Genomic DNA, 14,113 nt, shown 5'->3' with positions numbered 1-14,113 from the left:
CCGCGGGCAGAGGTAAGAGGCAATTGGTCGTCCGAGGGCATCACGTGATCCGCAGGGGGTTTCCATAGCAACGCTTCTCTGCGGTCCAGCCTAGGGGGGTCTTAGGTTGGCGGCTATGGGCACTGGGGGCGGGTGGCTTTTGCTGCCGCCGCTGCTGCCAGCGACCTGTCCTCGGGGACCTGCGTGAGGTCCGGCTGGCCCGGACTTGCCTCTGAGGTGTGATGGACCGGTTGCCGGACCAAGTCCCCTGCAGTTGGCAGGAGTATGGGGCGGAGTGATGAGCGCCCGGGCGCCCAGCGTCGTTCTAGTTGTCAGAGACATCACTTCGGACAGTGCGCTGCCGGTGGCTGCGTTCCGGAGCCGGGAGCCCCTTTTCCGGGGTTGGAACTGCGCTGCGCGGCCAGCGGGAGGTCCCCAAGGACGGAGTCGAAAGGTCATATCTTACCTGTCAGTGGTGTGTGACAGCATCCCGACGGCACCTGCAGAGCCTGAACTAGGTATCATATCCACTGGGAGGGAGGGGGAGGTTCTGGGCAGGGGCTGGGGTGGCAAAACTGGGGCGAACCTGTGGAATTTGGGGTAGGGTCAGTCATTGACATCTTAAAATAAGTGCCTGTTTGGAGCAAGAATGCTAGAAAAGGATAGGGGCGAGTTAGGCTCTCCGGTGCTGTGGGGAAACAAAACGTGTGAGGATTAGTAGAAACCAGATCTTTAAGATTTATATTTGTGACTTCAGATTTTTATGATTCTGCTAGGCCAGCTTTTCGTTACATTTGACATCCTCATTTCTGAGAGCAAAGCTCTTACTGAGGAGGTAAAGGCACTAACACTAAAGAAATGGTAGTTGTGCTGTGTGTATAACCCTGAAGTAAAAATATTTGCAGAATAAAATTATTTTGGACATTCAGCTGGACGCTGCTCAGATAGCTTTGTGTTTTCCTGACATCCTATCAGGTCTAGCTCGATTCCACCTCTAGCAGAAAGCCGGTTGTTGCCCTGTGAATACCCCAATCCTTGGTTTCCTGTGCTGTATTGAAAAGAGCACTGGACTTAGAGTCAGAAAACCCTGGCTCAAGTCTTGACTTCCACTTGTAAATCATTTGACTGAGGCATGCCACTTAAAATTCTGAATTTCAGGCTCCTCGTTGCTAAAGTGGAGCTAATAATGTGTACTTCACAAGATTGTTCTGAGGATTAAGTACAGGAAAGTGTTCTGAAGCTCTAAAATTCTACATAAATGTAAAATGCATGTTACCTGTACCATTGATTTTGGCACTAGTCTTATGAATTACTTAATTGTTTTATCTTGCTCCTGGAAGAGATCAGAAGATTCTGGAGGGCAAAGACTTGTCTTATATTTATTTTGTATTTTCCTTCACATCTGATATAATGCTAAGCATGCAGGCGGTACGTAATACATTCAGGTACTCAATTATTCACTGATGAATGAATAAAATGTGAAAGGCAGACAGTTTGAAAGTCACAGTGAACATAATGAATCAGTAAGAATAGGAAGAGAGATCTCAAAATCAAACATTTGTTGGACAGATATGCATACATATGTATATATGTATATATATCTACATTGACATGTATACATATGTATACATATATATATATGGAGAGGCAGAAAGTTCACAGGAATGGAATACATCCTTTCTTCTTGGAAGGAAGAAGCAATGTGGCATTTTTCTCTTCTCAATTAAATCACCCTTCTAGAAAATATATCATTTAGGTAGTGGAAGTGACATTTCTTTAAATTAAGATTCAAGTTATGAGCAAAAACATGGACACTCCCCCACGTTTTGTTTTCGTAGAGCAAAGGAAAATTTTCTACCTGTTGGTAATATTTATTTTAAAAAGTCATATACCAAAGTGTCAGACCATTAATTACCATGGTGAGTGGCATTATATAAGTTACAATAAAAATTTATTTTAATATTTCTTCCTCAGTTTCAATCTTTTGCTAACTTTGGTAAGAGCTAAACAGTATACTTCTTTTGATGTTAAAGATGATTGTACTCTTTTGTTCTTCTAAATCAAGATTTTCTTTGAAGAGAAAATTGAACATTAGAAGCGCTATTGAGAACAAACAGAAACAAGGATTTAAGACTAATGTATCCCTTCTCTTACATTTCTCTTCTTTTGTATTAGGTCTTATTTAGGAAATGTCTCTATTCTCTTATTTTAGAACTGGGAAAGAATCCTGGGGGTAGAAATCAACTTAAGGGAATAATAAGAGGAATTTAAAAAATCGAGTTGCTCAAGGGTATAATTGATTTGATTACTCAGAATTTTGTTCTATATGTTGAATGTGTTAAATATAATTAATTAATTCTCAGTTGCATAATGCATAATACCTTTGAGATGTAATAATGTCAAAAAGGTCCTTTGCCAATGTGGTATTTTTTATTGTCTCACAATGATAAGTACCTAGTACATAGTAAGTATGCAAAACATTTCTATCCAGTGAATTAATAATCTGACAATTTTGCAATCATATTTAGAGATTGAGTATTTCTTAATGGACACATTAATTTCCTCCCTACCCCAATCAACTAACAGTTAAATCTATAAAGCTTTAGGGAAATGTGTGTGTGTGTGGAAACCTGTCCTTAATTATGCTTTAATTAGATAATACACATTATTGCACTTTTTTGCGAATTACAAATTTTTATGTTAATCATAGTACTTAATTCATTTTAGATAATATTATTCTCCCTATTTAATTTTCCAAATGAGTGTTTATCCCTGGAATAACGGATCCATAAGGTTTTAAGACATCTTATTTACTGTGCAGATAACCTGGTTTGGTTGAATACTAAAGTAAGACTAAGTCTGAATTTTCTCAAGGTTAATGCTGTGTGATAGTATATAGCTCCTTTTTATTATCTGTGATAATGCAAAGAGTAAAGGATCTTTTTAATTAGAAAGTATTTTGATAAAACTATTTTATAATAGGTCTTTCTTTTCAGATATTTTAAGCTGAGTACTCCACCTACCATGTGTTTCTTTTACCCAGCTTTGCCACTAAATACTTAACAAACGAAGACATTGATTGAATCCCACAGCAATGAAATGGAAGCGAGGCCAGTGTTAATCAAATATATCAGATGTGTTATAAATATAAAATAAATAAGTAAGATTCACTTCTGGTAATGGTGATGTAATACCATTGTTCTCTAGCAATATAATTACTACAATAGAAAATGATTTTTTAGCATGTTACCTAGACTATAGTATGGTCTCATGCTTGTACATAATATCCAAATGAACTGGTTCTATGTTGAACCACCAGCCTCCCAAACTTTCAATTTTTGCTTTGTGATTTATTTTAGCTTTATATAACTTTATGATTACACACTAAGGTAGGGTAGTTAGGGTGAACTATTTCACAATGGGACCTGTATTTATTTATATGTTAGTGCTTCTAAGATTAAAAATTTTTAATCTGTACTCTTGTCTCAGGGAAAACGTTTAGTGCTAAATGGAATAATAAACCTTGTTTGTTAAACATTGTTTTGAATGGGACTCTTTTATTTATTTTTTTTACCTGCTTATGATAATATAAAGAGAAGCTATGGATTTAAAAATTTATTTATTCTGTATTCTTTCCCATTGCTGGGATCTCTTATTAATGCTAACAGTTTTTTAAAGGTTGCATTTCTTGTCATAGTATATAATCACAATATTTGAGATAATGATAGCTTACATTTTCTTTTCTAATATTTATATCACTTTCATTTATTTATTTATTTATTTATTTTTAAAGATTTTATTTATTTGACAGAGAGAAACACAGCGAAAGAGGGAACACAAGCAGGGGGAGTGGGAGAGGGAGAAGCAGGCTTCCCGCCGAGCAGAGAGCCTGATGCGGGGCTCGATCCCAGGACCCTGGGATCATGACCTGAGCCGAAGGCAGACACTTAACGACTAAGCCACCCAGGCGCCCCTATTTTTTTTTCTTATTGCATTAGTTGGACTATCAAAAACAGTGTGAAAAACTGGGTGATATTAGGCATTCCTGTTTTGTTTCTATTTTAATGGAAATAGTGTTGGTATTTTACCGGTTTATATTTCCTATTGTTTTAGGATATTTAGGAATGACTGCTAAAATTATCAAATGCTTTTTTTGAGGGACCTATTAACAAAAACCATATTATTTTTCATCTTTTAATTTACAAATATAAAATGAATTATATATATATATTTTTTAAAGATTTTATTTATTTATTTGAGAGAGAGGAAGCATGGAGGGTGTTTGGGAGGGGCAGAGGGAGAGAGAGAAGTTGGATCCCTGCAGGGAGCCTGATGCGGGGCTCCATGAGGGGCTTAATCCCAGGACCCTGGGATCGTGACCTGAGCCGGAAGGCAGACGCTTAACTGACTGGTCCACGCAGGCGCCCCTATTTATATATATATTTTTGCACTGAACCATTCCCACATTTCTAGAATAAATTGTGGTTACTATTTTAATTACTTGATAGATTGGATTAGTTTATATTTTCTTTATGTGATTTCAGAATCAATATGTATAAGTGAGATTTACCCATGGTATTTCTTTATGCCATCTCTATTCAATTTTGATATTAGGATTAGTATTAGCTTTGTAAGATGAATTGAGATTTCCACCTTCTTTCCTATGCTCTGGAAAAGTTTGAAAATTTCTATGCTATTTTTTCTTTGAGAGTTATAAAATATGCTTGCAAAATTATCTGGACTTGCTCCTATTTTTAGGGTTAGATCTTTGATCATCTCTATCTTCTGTGGTTATTGACTTGTTTGATTTTTCTCTTTTTGAGTCAATTTTAGAATTTATATTTTCATAATAGATCATGCATTCTATCTAGATTGCCAATTTTTTGGCAAAAGGTTGCACAAAATATTTTCTCACAATTATTTTAATATCTTGCATGACCATGGACTTATTGCTTCTCTTGTTGCTTTAAGCAAAATATTAAAATCAAACTTTTTTTCTCCCCCAACCTTATTGTTACAAATGCTAGTAATAGATCTTTACTTCTTACAGAAAATAAAATTTATAGTTTTGATAGAATTTGAAAGATCCTGCAATTCCTATTTTTCTACTGTCTATCCTTATTCTATTAATATTTTATAAACAATAGCAACTGCTTGATGTTTGTTTTGTGTTAGACTTGGTAAACAATCTCTTTATTTACATTATTTAATCCTCAGAGTAGCTCTAGGGCTTAGGAGTTAGTGTGTCCATTTTATGGATGAGGAAACAAAGGCTGAGAGAGGTTATGTGACTCAGCCAATGATACTCAACTAGCATATGGCAGACTGGTATGGTAATTAGGTATGTCACATTCCAAAGCTTGTGCTTTTAATCACCACTGTCTACTCAGTAAGTCTTTCTCATTATTCCCAACTGTACTGCTTACCTTTGTGCTAAAAATAAGGATATAACTAAGTATCAGGGTCCACATAAACCTACACAGGGCTTTTCATAGCTTGAAATGAACTCTAAACTGTGAACTTAAAAAATCTTGTTATTGTAATGATTTTTTAAAAGACATTTGTTTTTCAGGTACTTGTGAGCTTTCCCCACCTTATCTCAGTATTTTGAGATAGACAGAGAGCCTGTTACCTAATATTTAGTCTATCACAAAAGATGTCACTTTTTTTAGTATATGAAGAGATCAGTAGGTGTTGATGAATAATTCCACTTAATTTTTTTTTAAGTCGTAGCAAAATACACATAACATACAATTTACTGTCTTAACCATTTTTAAGTGTACTTTTAAGTAATATTACGTTTGCATTATTGTACAACCATCCCTACTATCCATATCCAGACCTTTTTTTATCTTGCAGATCTGAGACCCTGTACCATTAAACAATAACTCCCCATTCCCCACTCCTCTCCCAGCCCCCAAAGACAACCATTTTACTTTCTGTCTCTATAAATTTGATAGCTCTAGGTACCACATATTAGTGGATTCATACAGTACCTGTTTTTTTTGTTTTGTTTTGTTTTTTGTTTTTTGCTTTGTGGCTGGCTTATTTCACTTAGTTTGATTTCCTCAAGATTCATTCACAACTCTAGCATGTGTCAGGATGTCGTTCTTTTTTAAGGCCAAATAGTATTCCATTGTATGTATATTCTACATTCTCTTTATCCATTCATCATTGATGGACACTTGGATTACTTATGGCTATTATGAATAATGTTGCTGTGAATATGGGTATACAGATATCTGAGACCCCATTTTCAATTCTTTTGGTTATATACTCAGAAGCAGAATTGCTGGATCACATAATTCTCTTTTTAATTTTTTGAGGCACCAATTCCACTTAATTAACTAAATAGAGTAATAAAGCAATGTTCCATTGCCTCAGGTCTGTGATTTTGTACATCCCTGAGAGTCAGAGACATCAAGTTAAGGTAATCTCAGGACGTATGTTTGGTATGAGGCTCTAGCTAAAACAAGGAGTAGGGGATGAGGAGGGTGCCAAAACTCTGGGATCTAGAGCTACTTAAGTTCTCCAGCCCAGCCCACCAGCCTCCCTAGCTCCCATAGTCTACAGGATGCCTATTGATGCAATAGTCTGAGCAGAACTACAGAAAGGCCTCAGTGTGGGTAAAAACGGGTATTGATTTTCCCAGGCTTTGTAGTGAGTCCATGTTGTTGCTATTTTGAGAGCCATTAAAGCATAGTGATTAAGAACTGGGATTCTGGAGCTAGAGCTCCTGGGTTTGATCTTAGCTCAACCTTTACTACATGAGTTCTCTGTGCTGCAATTTCCTTATTTGAAAATAGATATTATAATAATACCTACCTCATAGGATTATGGGGAGCATTAAATGAGTTAATACATGTAACTGTTTAGAAAAGTGCCTGACATAGTTCTCACTAAATGTTAGGCAGTCATAATATTATTTTTAATTAATATAAGTTACCATGTAGTTTTCCTTAAAACCTTTGGAAATAAGATGCATAACATGATATTGTTTGAGCTAAACTTTTTGGATTTCATGTGCTTTGAATCAAAAAAGATATGTAACAGCTGTTTAAAGAGATAGGATTTGCTCCCAGGCCAGCAGGATTAGATGGTAGCTTGATAAAACATTAACATCTATAGAGAATCGATACTAGTCATGACAGGAGTTGGTTATAAAGGTTTCTGTAGTCTCCTATAGTCTCCCCCCACTTAAACACTGTCCGGGGGTCAGGTGCCCTTGGGCAGAGCCCACCATTTTAGGCACAGTGTCCCTGGTAAGCAGACTGTGATAGCACTAAACATTTGATTCAAATAATGAACTCCCCTAATCCACAAAGCAACCTTCTGATTATAATTTGGCTTCTCAGGTAGCTTCTCTGCATGGAGAGGCTGTATAGGTGAGACCACTTGAATTATCTGGTTGCATATCCCGTTGTAAGTCTCACTGGAAATCAGTACACAGCCTTCCGTTTTTACATGTCAATCTTGGGAGCTTTATTAATCCAGGTCTGCCCTGATTAATAGATTCATTCTCTCTGTATTGACTAAGTAGGTAGTTGAACCTACAAAACTGAGAGCCAAACCTGCATCATGGTAGATTCATAAAGGTTGTGTGTTTGAATCTACTTTTTTCTTCTTTTTTTTTAAGAAACCTATAAGGTGGGTAGATCCTTCCCAACTGCTGTAGGACATCACCGGCCAACCTGGCAGAAGCTTCAGAGCTGTTTCTCCAAACCCCTCAGATTTACCAGTGCTCTTAGCTCAGTTGCCCACCTGGATAGAGATGCTGAATTTGTCGCGTTGGGTCTTTTTTATTTTTTTTGACTCTACATCCCAGATTGTAGACATATGATTTTTTTTTATTTTTTTGACTCTACATCCCAGATTGTAGACATATGATTTCATGATCTAATAATAAACTTAAGTACTTTTTAAAATAATAATTACTGTATACTACAATGTAATTATATTCCAATAATTCTATAAAATTTTTCATGTTAACAATAGAATATTCTTTTAAAAATTTTAGTGATGTTTATTTTAATCACAATAGAAATTTCTTTTCTAAACATTTTTCTTTTCTTTCTTTTCCTCTTCCTCCTCCACTTCCTCCTTTGACATGGAGTACTATGTGCTTTAAGCTTTTTATTTTTAATTAAAAAAATTTTTTTTCCTTTTTTAATTTAAATTCAATTACTTAACATATAATCTATTATTTGTTCCAGTGTTACAGGTCTGTGATTCATCAGTCTTATATAATACCCAGTGCTCATTACAACACATACCCTCCCCAATGTCCATCACCCAGTTACCCCATCTGCTTTAAGCTTTTTTTAATGGCAAAACTATCTTATTTTAGCTTAGCATTACTTTTTACATATATTAAGAAAAAATTTGGGGTGCCTGGGTGGCTCAGTTGGTTGAGCATCCAACTCTTGATTTTGGCTCATGTCATGATCTCAAGGTTGTGAGATGGAGCCCACATTAGGCTCCCTGCTAAGCAGGGAGTCTGTTCAAGGTTCTCTCTCCCTCTGCCCCTCCCCACAGTGCATGCTCTCTCTCTCTAAAAATAAATAAATCTTTTTTTTTAAAGAAAAAATTTAGTAGCAAGTTACAAATGGATATACATTTTTCTTGTAATATATTTTTACATACTTCTAAGAGGAAAGTGAGGCAGCAAATGTAAATGAATTAAACACAAAGTGCTTTAATGTACACGCTCGGATGGTTATTCAAGGAGCACTTCCTAGAAGTGTGTTTCAAACAAGATTTTAAGAGACTATATAGATATACATTGCTGAAAAGAGAAAACGTTTGGAAAAAGGGAAGTAAAACAAATTATGCATTGGGGAGCTATATCAGAAGAAGGGGGAATGGATGCTAACAACAACAAAAAATGATGTCCATTGCAGGATGGTTAAGCGAGCCCTTTGTTGGAATGGGTATGGAGTGTTGGGAAACAGTGATTGGTAAAGTTATTGAGATGTAGATTCACAACCTTGCTACCCACATTTTGCCTGGATACTTGGCTAGAGTCTAAGGGAAAACCAAAGAGGGAGAGAGACAGTGTTTGACCTGTGGGAACTTACAATCTTGCTGATGAGACTAGGCAACTGGAAGGTAAATGAGGAACCTTGACAGCTAGTAAGAGCAGCTTGGATTTTATATCGTGTGTGATGGAAGGAGCCTTTGCAGGGTCTCATGTATCATCCTGCCTCTATCGTCTGCTCAGGAAGGAGAGACCTGAGCTGGGAAAGTCACATTGAGCAGGTGACTAGGTTTCAAAAATCAATTTTTGTAGCTGTATATAATCAATTAGCAAAATAACTTCTTTTTTTCACACAGAACTATTTTGAACCACTTTAGGAAAAAAAAATGGCCTGCCTAAAGTCTTCTGTCCATGATTAACAATTAATGGAAAATCACTGGTTTGCTTTTGCAAACAGCACTTAATGTCAGTAACTGCAGGCTCTTTTCCAATTTTACAGTAAATTTTTATACTGAAATCAATTTAGGAAGCTGTTTAGTCCATGGGCTTTTTTGGTGGAAAGATGATGTGGGTAGACTAGAATAATGACATTTCCTTTTCCACACCAAAATATTAGCAAGGTACTAATGGCTCCATTTTGATAATGTCATTTTCAAAATAAAGGAGAGAGGTCAAGTTGCTTATGGAAACATCTTGGATTATGTTAAAAGTAGTGTAGCTTTATAGTAGTTGAGATAGCAAATAATTCAGGTTTTGCTTTTAGTGTATCCGTTCATCTCCCATCTTGGATCAGACCGAAGAGAGAAAGTTTCCAGATTTTTGTTTGCTATCGAATTAGTCCTCTGGTAGTTGTTTGGTCTCACGTTGTAGAAATAATAGATTTTATTTTTTTCCTTTCTTCTTCTTCTTCTTCTTTTCATCCATCTCTTTGCTACTTGCAAGCTGCTCCGTGATTTCCATTCTCTCGACTGGCATTCCCATGGGAGGCCTTCCGAGGTCCTTGGTTTCCTGGAATGACATTTGAGGCATATTTAAGTGCCTCACGATATTCCTGGGTTTATGTGGGTTTTGACCCACGTGGATTGGTGGTAGGTCTCTGAAAGGCACCAGCACAAAAATGACAGGAACCCTGAGGTCTGGGGTCAGATTGGGTTGCGGTCGTCCCCTTGTCACTTGCAAAGACTGTCCAGGAAAGACCTTGTTTAAGGGGTAGCTCTCTAAAGCTGCCTGAGCTTTTATGTTCTGATTCTCTTTGGTCTGGGGAAGAACATCGGTAAAGTAAGGTTTCACCCCCGTTACGGCTTTGATCTCATATGCGTTCTGCCTATCAGCCAGTGCTCTCCCAGTTAAGATGGGCTGGAAAACAGTTGATCCCGAGACACCACTCACAAAGCTGTTGAGGAGAAAATGCCAAATTCCGCCACTTATTGGGCTCAGAGTGACCTGTGGCCACAAACTGGCCAGGCTCCGGAGAGCCTCCCGGTTCCACGCCGAGGCAGGAAATTCGGTCTCAGTATGATAGAGCTGAGAAAAGTAAATGCTGAGAGTAACGTCTGGATACATTATTAAGAAATTGTACATTTTGCTGATGCAGCAGTGGTTGGCTTCATTACAAGGGGAGTTGTTGGAATACAGAATGATATGCCTGATAGCCTTGTTATTGTGTAGGGCTGAGTCAAAATAACCATTCATCTCGAATAGCATTGATTCTGGGTGGGTATTATTCCCAGTGCAACTGCTAGCATGGCCCTTTTGCACCAGGCTTCCAGAAGAAGTTTTTAGTTCATAAAATGTGAGGTGCTTTGTTTGAGGATACGCTGGCCCATAAGGGAATCCAAAAATCTGATAAAATTCTGTATAGGGAACTCTTGCTTCTTCACCTGTCCGAATATGGTAAGGACAGTTCGAGCAATCTAGAGAGAAGCTTAGCCAGTAATAAGGTTTTACTATTGTTCCACGATTTGCTAGGTATTCTTCATATAAGGGCTCCATTGCTAGTTTTATGGTCTTCTAGCTGCAACCCTAAACAAGGGAGAGAAATTATACATAAAACCAGTGGAGGAAAAACTAAAGAAAATGCATTACTTTATTGAACCATACTCTTCTTTAAAGGAGGTAGCACAATCACTATAGCATCTTTGATTGTAAAAGACAGTGATATATATCCATAGACTAGAAAGCTCAGGATTCATCTTTCTTCAATTGAGACTCTTGGGGCGTGGGGAGGAGATGAAAAAGAAAGGCATAATGCACCTTTACCTCTTTTACAGATTGTGGGGCAATACAGCAAATGGGTTAACAGTGCAAGTTCTGGAAACAGACTACCTTGTTTCAAATCTGGGCCCCGCCACTTACCAGCTCAGTGACTTTCTGCAAGTTGTTTAAAATCTGGGAGTCACAGCTTCCTTGTCTGTAAAAGGAGGATAAGAATAGTACATTATCTTGAGGATTGAACGATGAAATACATATAAAATGCTTTATTATGTGCCTGACTCATATTAAGGACTCAATAAAGATGAGCTCTTAGTAGTGATAGTACAAATCCCAGGATTATCTAAATGATTCTTGTTTTTGAAAGTCTAAACAAACAAGCGGGGATTTCGCAATTTTGTTTGTAATGTTCTTCCTTTGTCCCTTTTCTGAATGATATTATCTAATTATCTGCATAGGTTTTGAGTGTGCTTGCATTTAAAATCAGTTATTTCTTCAGATCAGTGGCAGTAAATTGGAGGTAATTATCCTTTTGGGAAAAGGATCATGGTTAATGGTGGAGACTTCTCGTAGGAATGCCACTTGAGTTTTCTTTGGGTCGTGGACACTTTGCTATTTGAGAGTTTTATTTCCAGTGGGTGGGTCTTGTTAGAACATTTTGGAAACTTTACCATTCTGGAAAGCACATGTGGTTCTTTAGTTTATTTCAAATAAATAGTTTCTGGGATGTTAAACCACAAAAGTTGAGGTCTTTAAGTAATGATTTTTTTTTCCTTTAAACAAAAATTACTCAGTTATCATTGTTCCCAAGCAGCAACCTAGGGCATTCTAATATAGTTTTAAGAACATTTTTAAATAACTTTTTATTATTCAAGTATTATGTATTTCTTGTAGGATATTAAAAATACTAATACATAAAGGGAAAAATAAAAACTCATACCGGTTTATCTCAGTTTACGTTCCCGTAACTGTTAACATGTCTCTTCCCTCTAGTCTTTTTGCTATGTGTGTTTGTTATGTACAACATAAATAAAATCATGTTTTATACTTCGCTTCTCACTTAGTATTAGGTCATGAGTATTTCCCCATGTTATTAAAAATCTTCAAAAAACAATATTCATGGCTAATTAGTATTTTATTATGCAACAAATATGTAATCAAATATTCACATTCTTGCCTCTTTTTATTATTATAAATAATAGTTTGATGAGCATTTCTATAAATAAATTTGTATTTTTCTTTTCTTTTAATGTAGATCACTAAAAATTGTATTATTAGCTCAAACTTTGTCAGATTGCTTCTTTTTTTTTTTTTTTAAAGATTTTATTTATTACTTGACAGAGAGAGACACAGCAAGAGAGGGAACACAAGCAGGGGGAGTGGGAGAGGGAGAAGCAGGCTTCCCACAGAACAGGGAGCCCAATGCGGGGCTCGATGCGGGGCTCGATGCGGGGCCCAATCCCAGGACCCTGGGATCATGACCTGAGCCAAAGGCAGACACTTAACGACTGAGCCACCCAGGCGCCCCTGTCAGATTGCTTTTTAGGGAGGTGTCCCAATTCTATCTCATTCTCTCCCAGTGATGTTTATCACCTCCTTTGCCCGTTTGAGAAGTGAGCATCAGTATCCCTTTGTGGCTATAATTTGGACCTTTTCAATTCCTAGTGAGGTTGAACACATTTTCACATGCTTATTGGTCTGTAGTATTTATTCTTCTGTGAAGTATGTTTGATCCCTTATCTCTCCCCCTTCCCCCCCGTGCTTTGTTGAGGTTTTCCTTACTGATTTGCAAGAACTCTTTATGTATTAAGATTAGCTGTCATAATTTTTGCAAGTATTTTACCTGGTTTATGAAGCCATTTAATTATGCTGATGGCATTTTTAATTATACTGGTTTTTACATTTTATATGGTCTCATCTTTGCCCTTAAGATTTATTTTTTACTATTGTATTTAGAAAAGACTTCCCCATCAAAGAGGAGTTAAGTATTCCCCATATTTTTTTCTAGTATGTACGGTTTTATCTTTTACATTTAACTCTTTGTCCAGGCAACAACACAGATAAAGTAGAAAATTTAAGAGAGATAAACTGACCATTACAAAACAAAACAAAATATATTTCTCACTTTCCAAAATCTAATTTGTCGTACAGGAATATTTATTACAGCCTTTCATATGGAAGCACTTTGATCAGCTTCTTTCTTCCTCAACCCCGATCACCTCCGTCCCTGCTGTATTTGGTACAGCTGAAACCTGCAGAGTTCCTTTGCTAACCTGTCCTGGGCAGAATATATTTTAGGAGCCTCTGTCCTGCTATAGAGGGAATGTGACTTTACTCATGACACCATTCTCCTAATGGCTGATATCTCTGCAGTAATTCTGGACACCACAAACCCATCCCATTCCAGGTTTCTCCTAACCTCTGTCATGTCAATTTAGTCCATAGGATCAGGTGTTTGCCTCAGTGTCCTCCTTAGTTCTGCATTTTCCTGATGTGACTGAATTCATGCCCCGAGGCTTCCCAGACCTTGCCTATCTTTTTCTCTGGGTCCTGCACTTTCCTGCTTCACCTTTGGCAATGAATCCATTACTTGGAGCCTCACACCATCTCGGGCTTGATCCTGGGCATTGTTTTCTCCCTGAATTTCCTACTCTTTCAGCCCTACTCATCAGACTAGATAGAGCTCTCTGAATATCAGAACTTGCTGAAACCAAGCCCAGAGTCTCACTTACCTTTCAGTCTTGAGCCCTGGATGTGGTCGGCTGTTGGGTGGCACACCTGATATCCAAGTGACTACTCAAATTGCAATTTCGAGTCCCCCATGATTTGACTGAAATGTTACAGAAGCCATACCATGAGGCCTTTGTCTGCCTTTCTGTTTTTTTTTTGGGGGGGGGTGGATGGATTGAGTTAACTATATTAATGGTCCCCCCATTACCCTATGGG

The 14,113-nt window shown here is 37.4% G+C and overlaps 2 protein-coding genes across 6 annotated transcripts in view; one reads left to right on the top strand and one right to left on the bottom strand.

Annotated features, from left to right (window-relative positions):
* The first annotated feature begins 53 nt into the window (after positions 1-53).
* The window catches only part of RGL1 (ral guanine nucleotide dissociation stimulator like 1), a 242,914-nt gene continuing 228,854 nt past the window's right edge, over positions 54-14,113 (top strand). For 2 of the 5 annotated variants that reach the window (XM_078078067.1, XM_036076690.2), the window contains exon 1: positions 56-497. The gene's annotated coding sequence lies outside the window, so the exon portion shown is untranslated. Of the gene's footprint in view, positions 498-14,113 lie in introns of all 5 variants that reach the window. The other 3 variants (XM_036076709.2, XM_036076671.2, XM_078078068.1) reach the window with 2 other exon arrangements.
* APOBEC4 (apolipoprotein B mRNA editing enzyme catalytic polypeptide like 4) lies at positions 9,839-10,948 on the bottom strand. The gene has a single exon (XM_036076756.1). The coding sequence runs from the start codon at positions 10,946-10,948 to the stop codon at positions 9,839-9,841; it is 1,110 nt and encodes a 369-aa protein (XP_035932649.1).

Source organism: Halichoerus grypus, chromosome 7 (genome assembly GCF_964656455.1).
Source record: "Halichoerus grypus chromosome 7, mHalGry1.hap1.1, whole genome shotgun sequence".
NCBI classification, from domain to species: Eukaryota; Metazoa; Chordata; class Mammalia; order Carnivora; family Phocidae; genus Halichoerus; species Halichoerus grypus.
The sequence above is the reverse complement of the archived record's forward strand: the minus strand, read 5'-3'. Positions and strand labels throughout refer to the sequence as shown.

Bases quoted from the DNA above. Each gene is read 5' to 3' on its own strand.
- APOBEC4 (XM_036076756.1), bottom strand. From the start codon at position 10,948: ATGGAGCCCTTATATGAAGAATACCTAGCAAATCGTGGAACAATAGTA.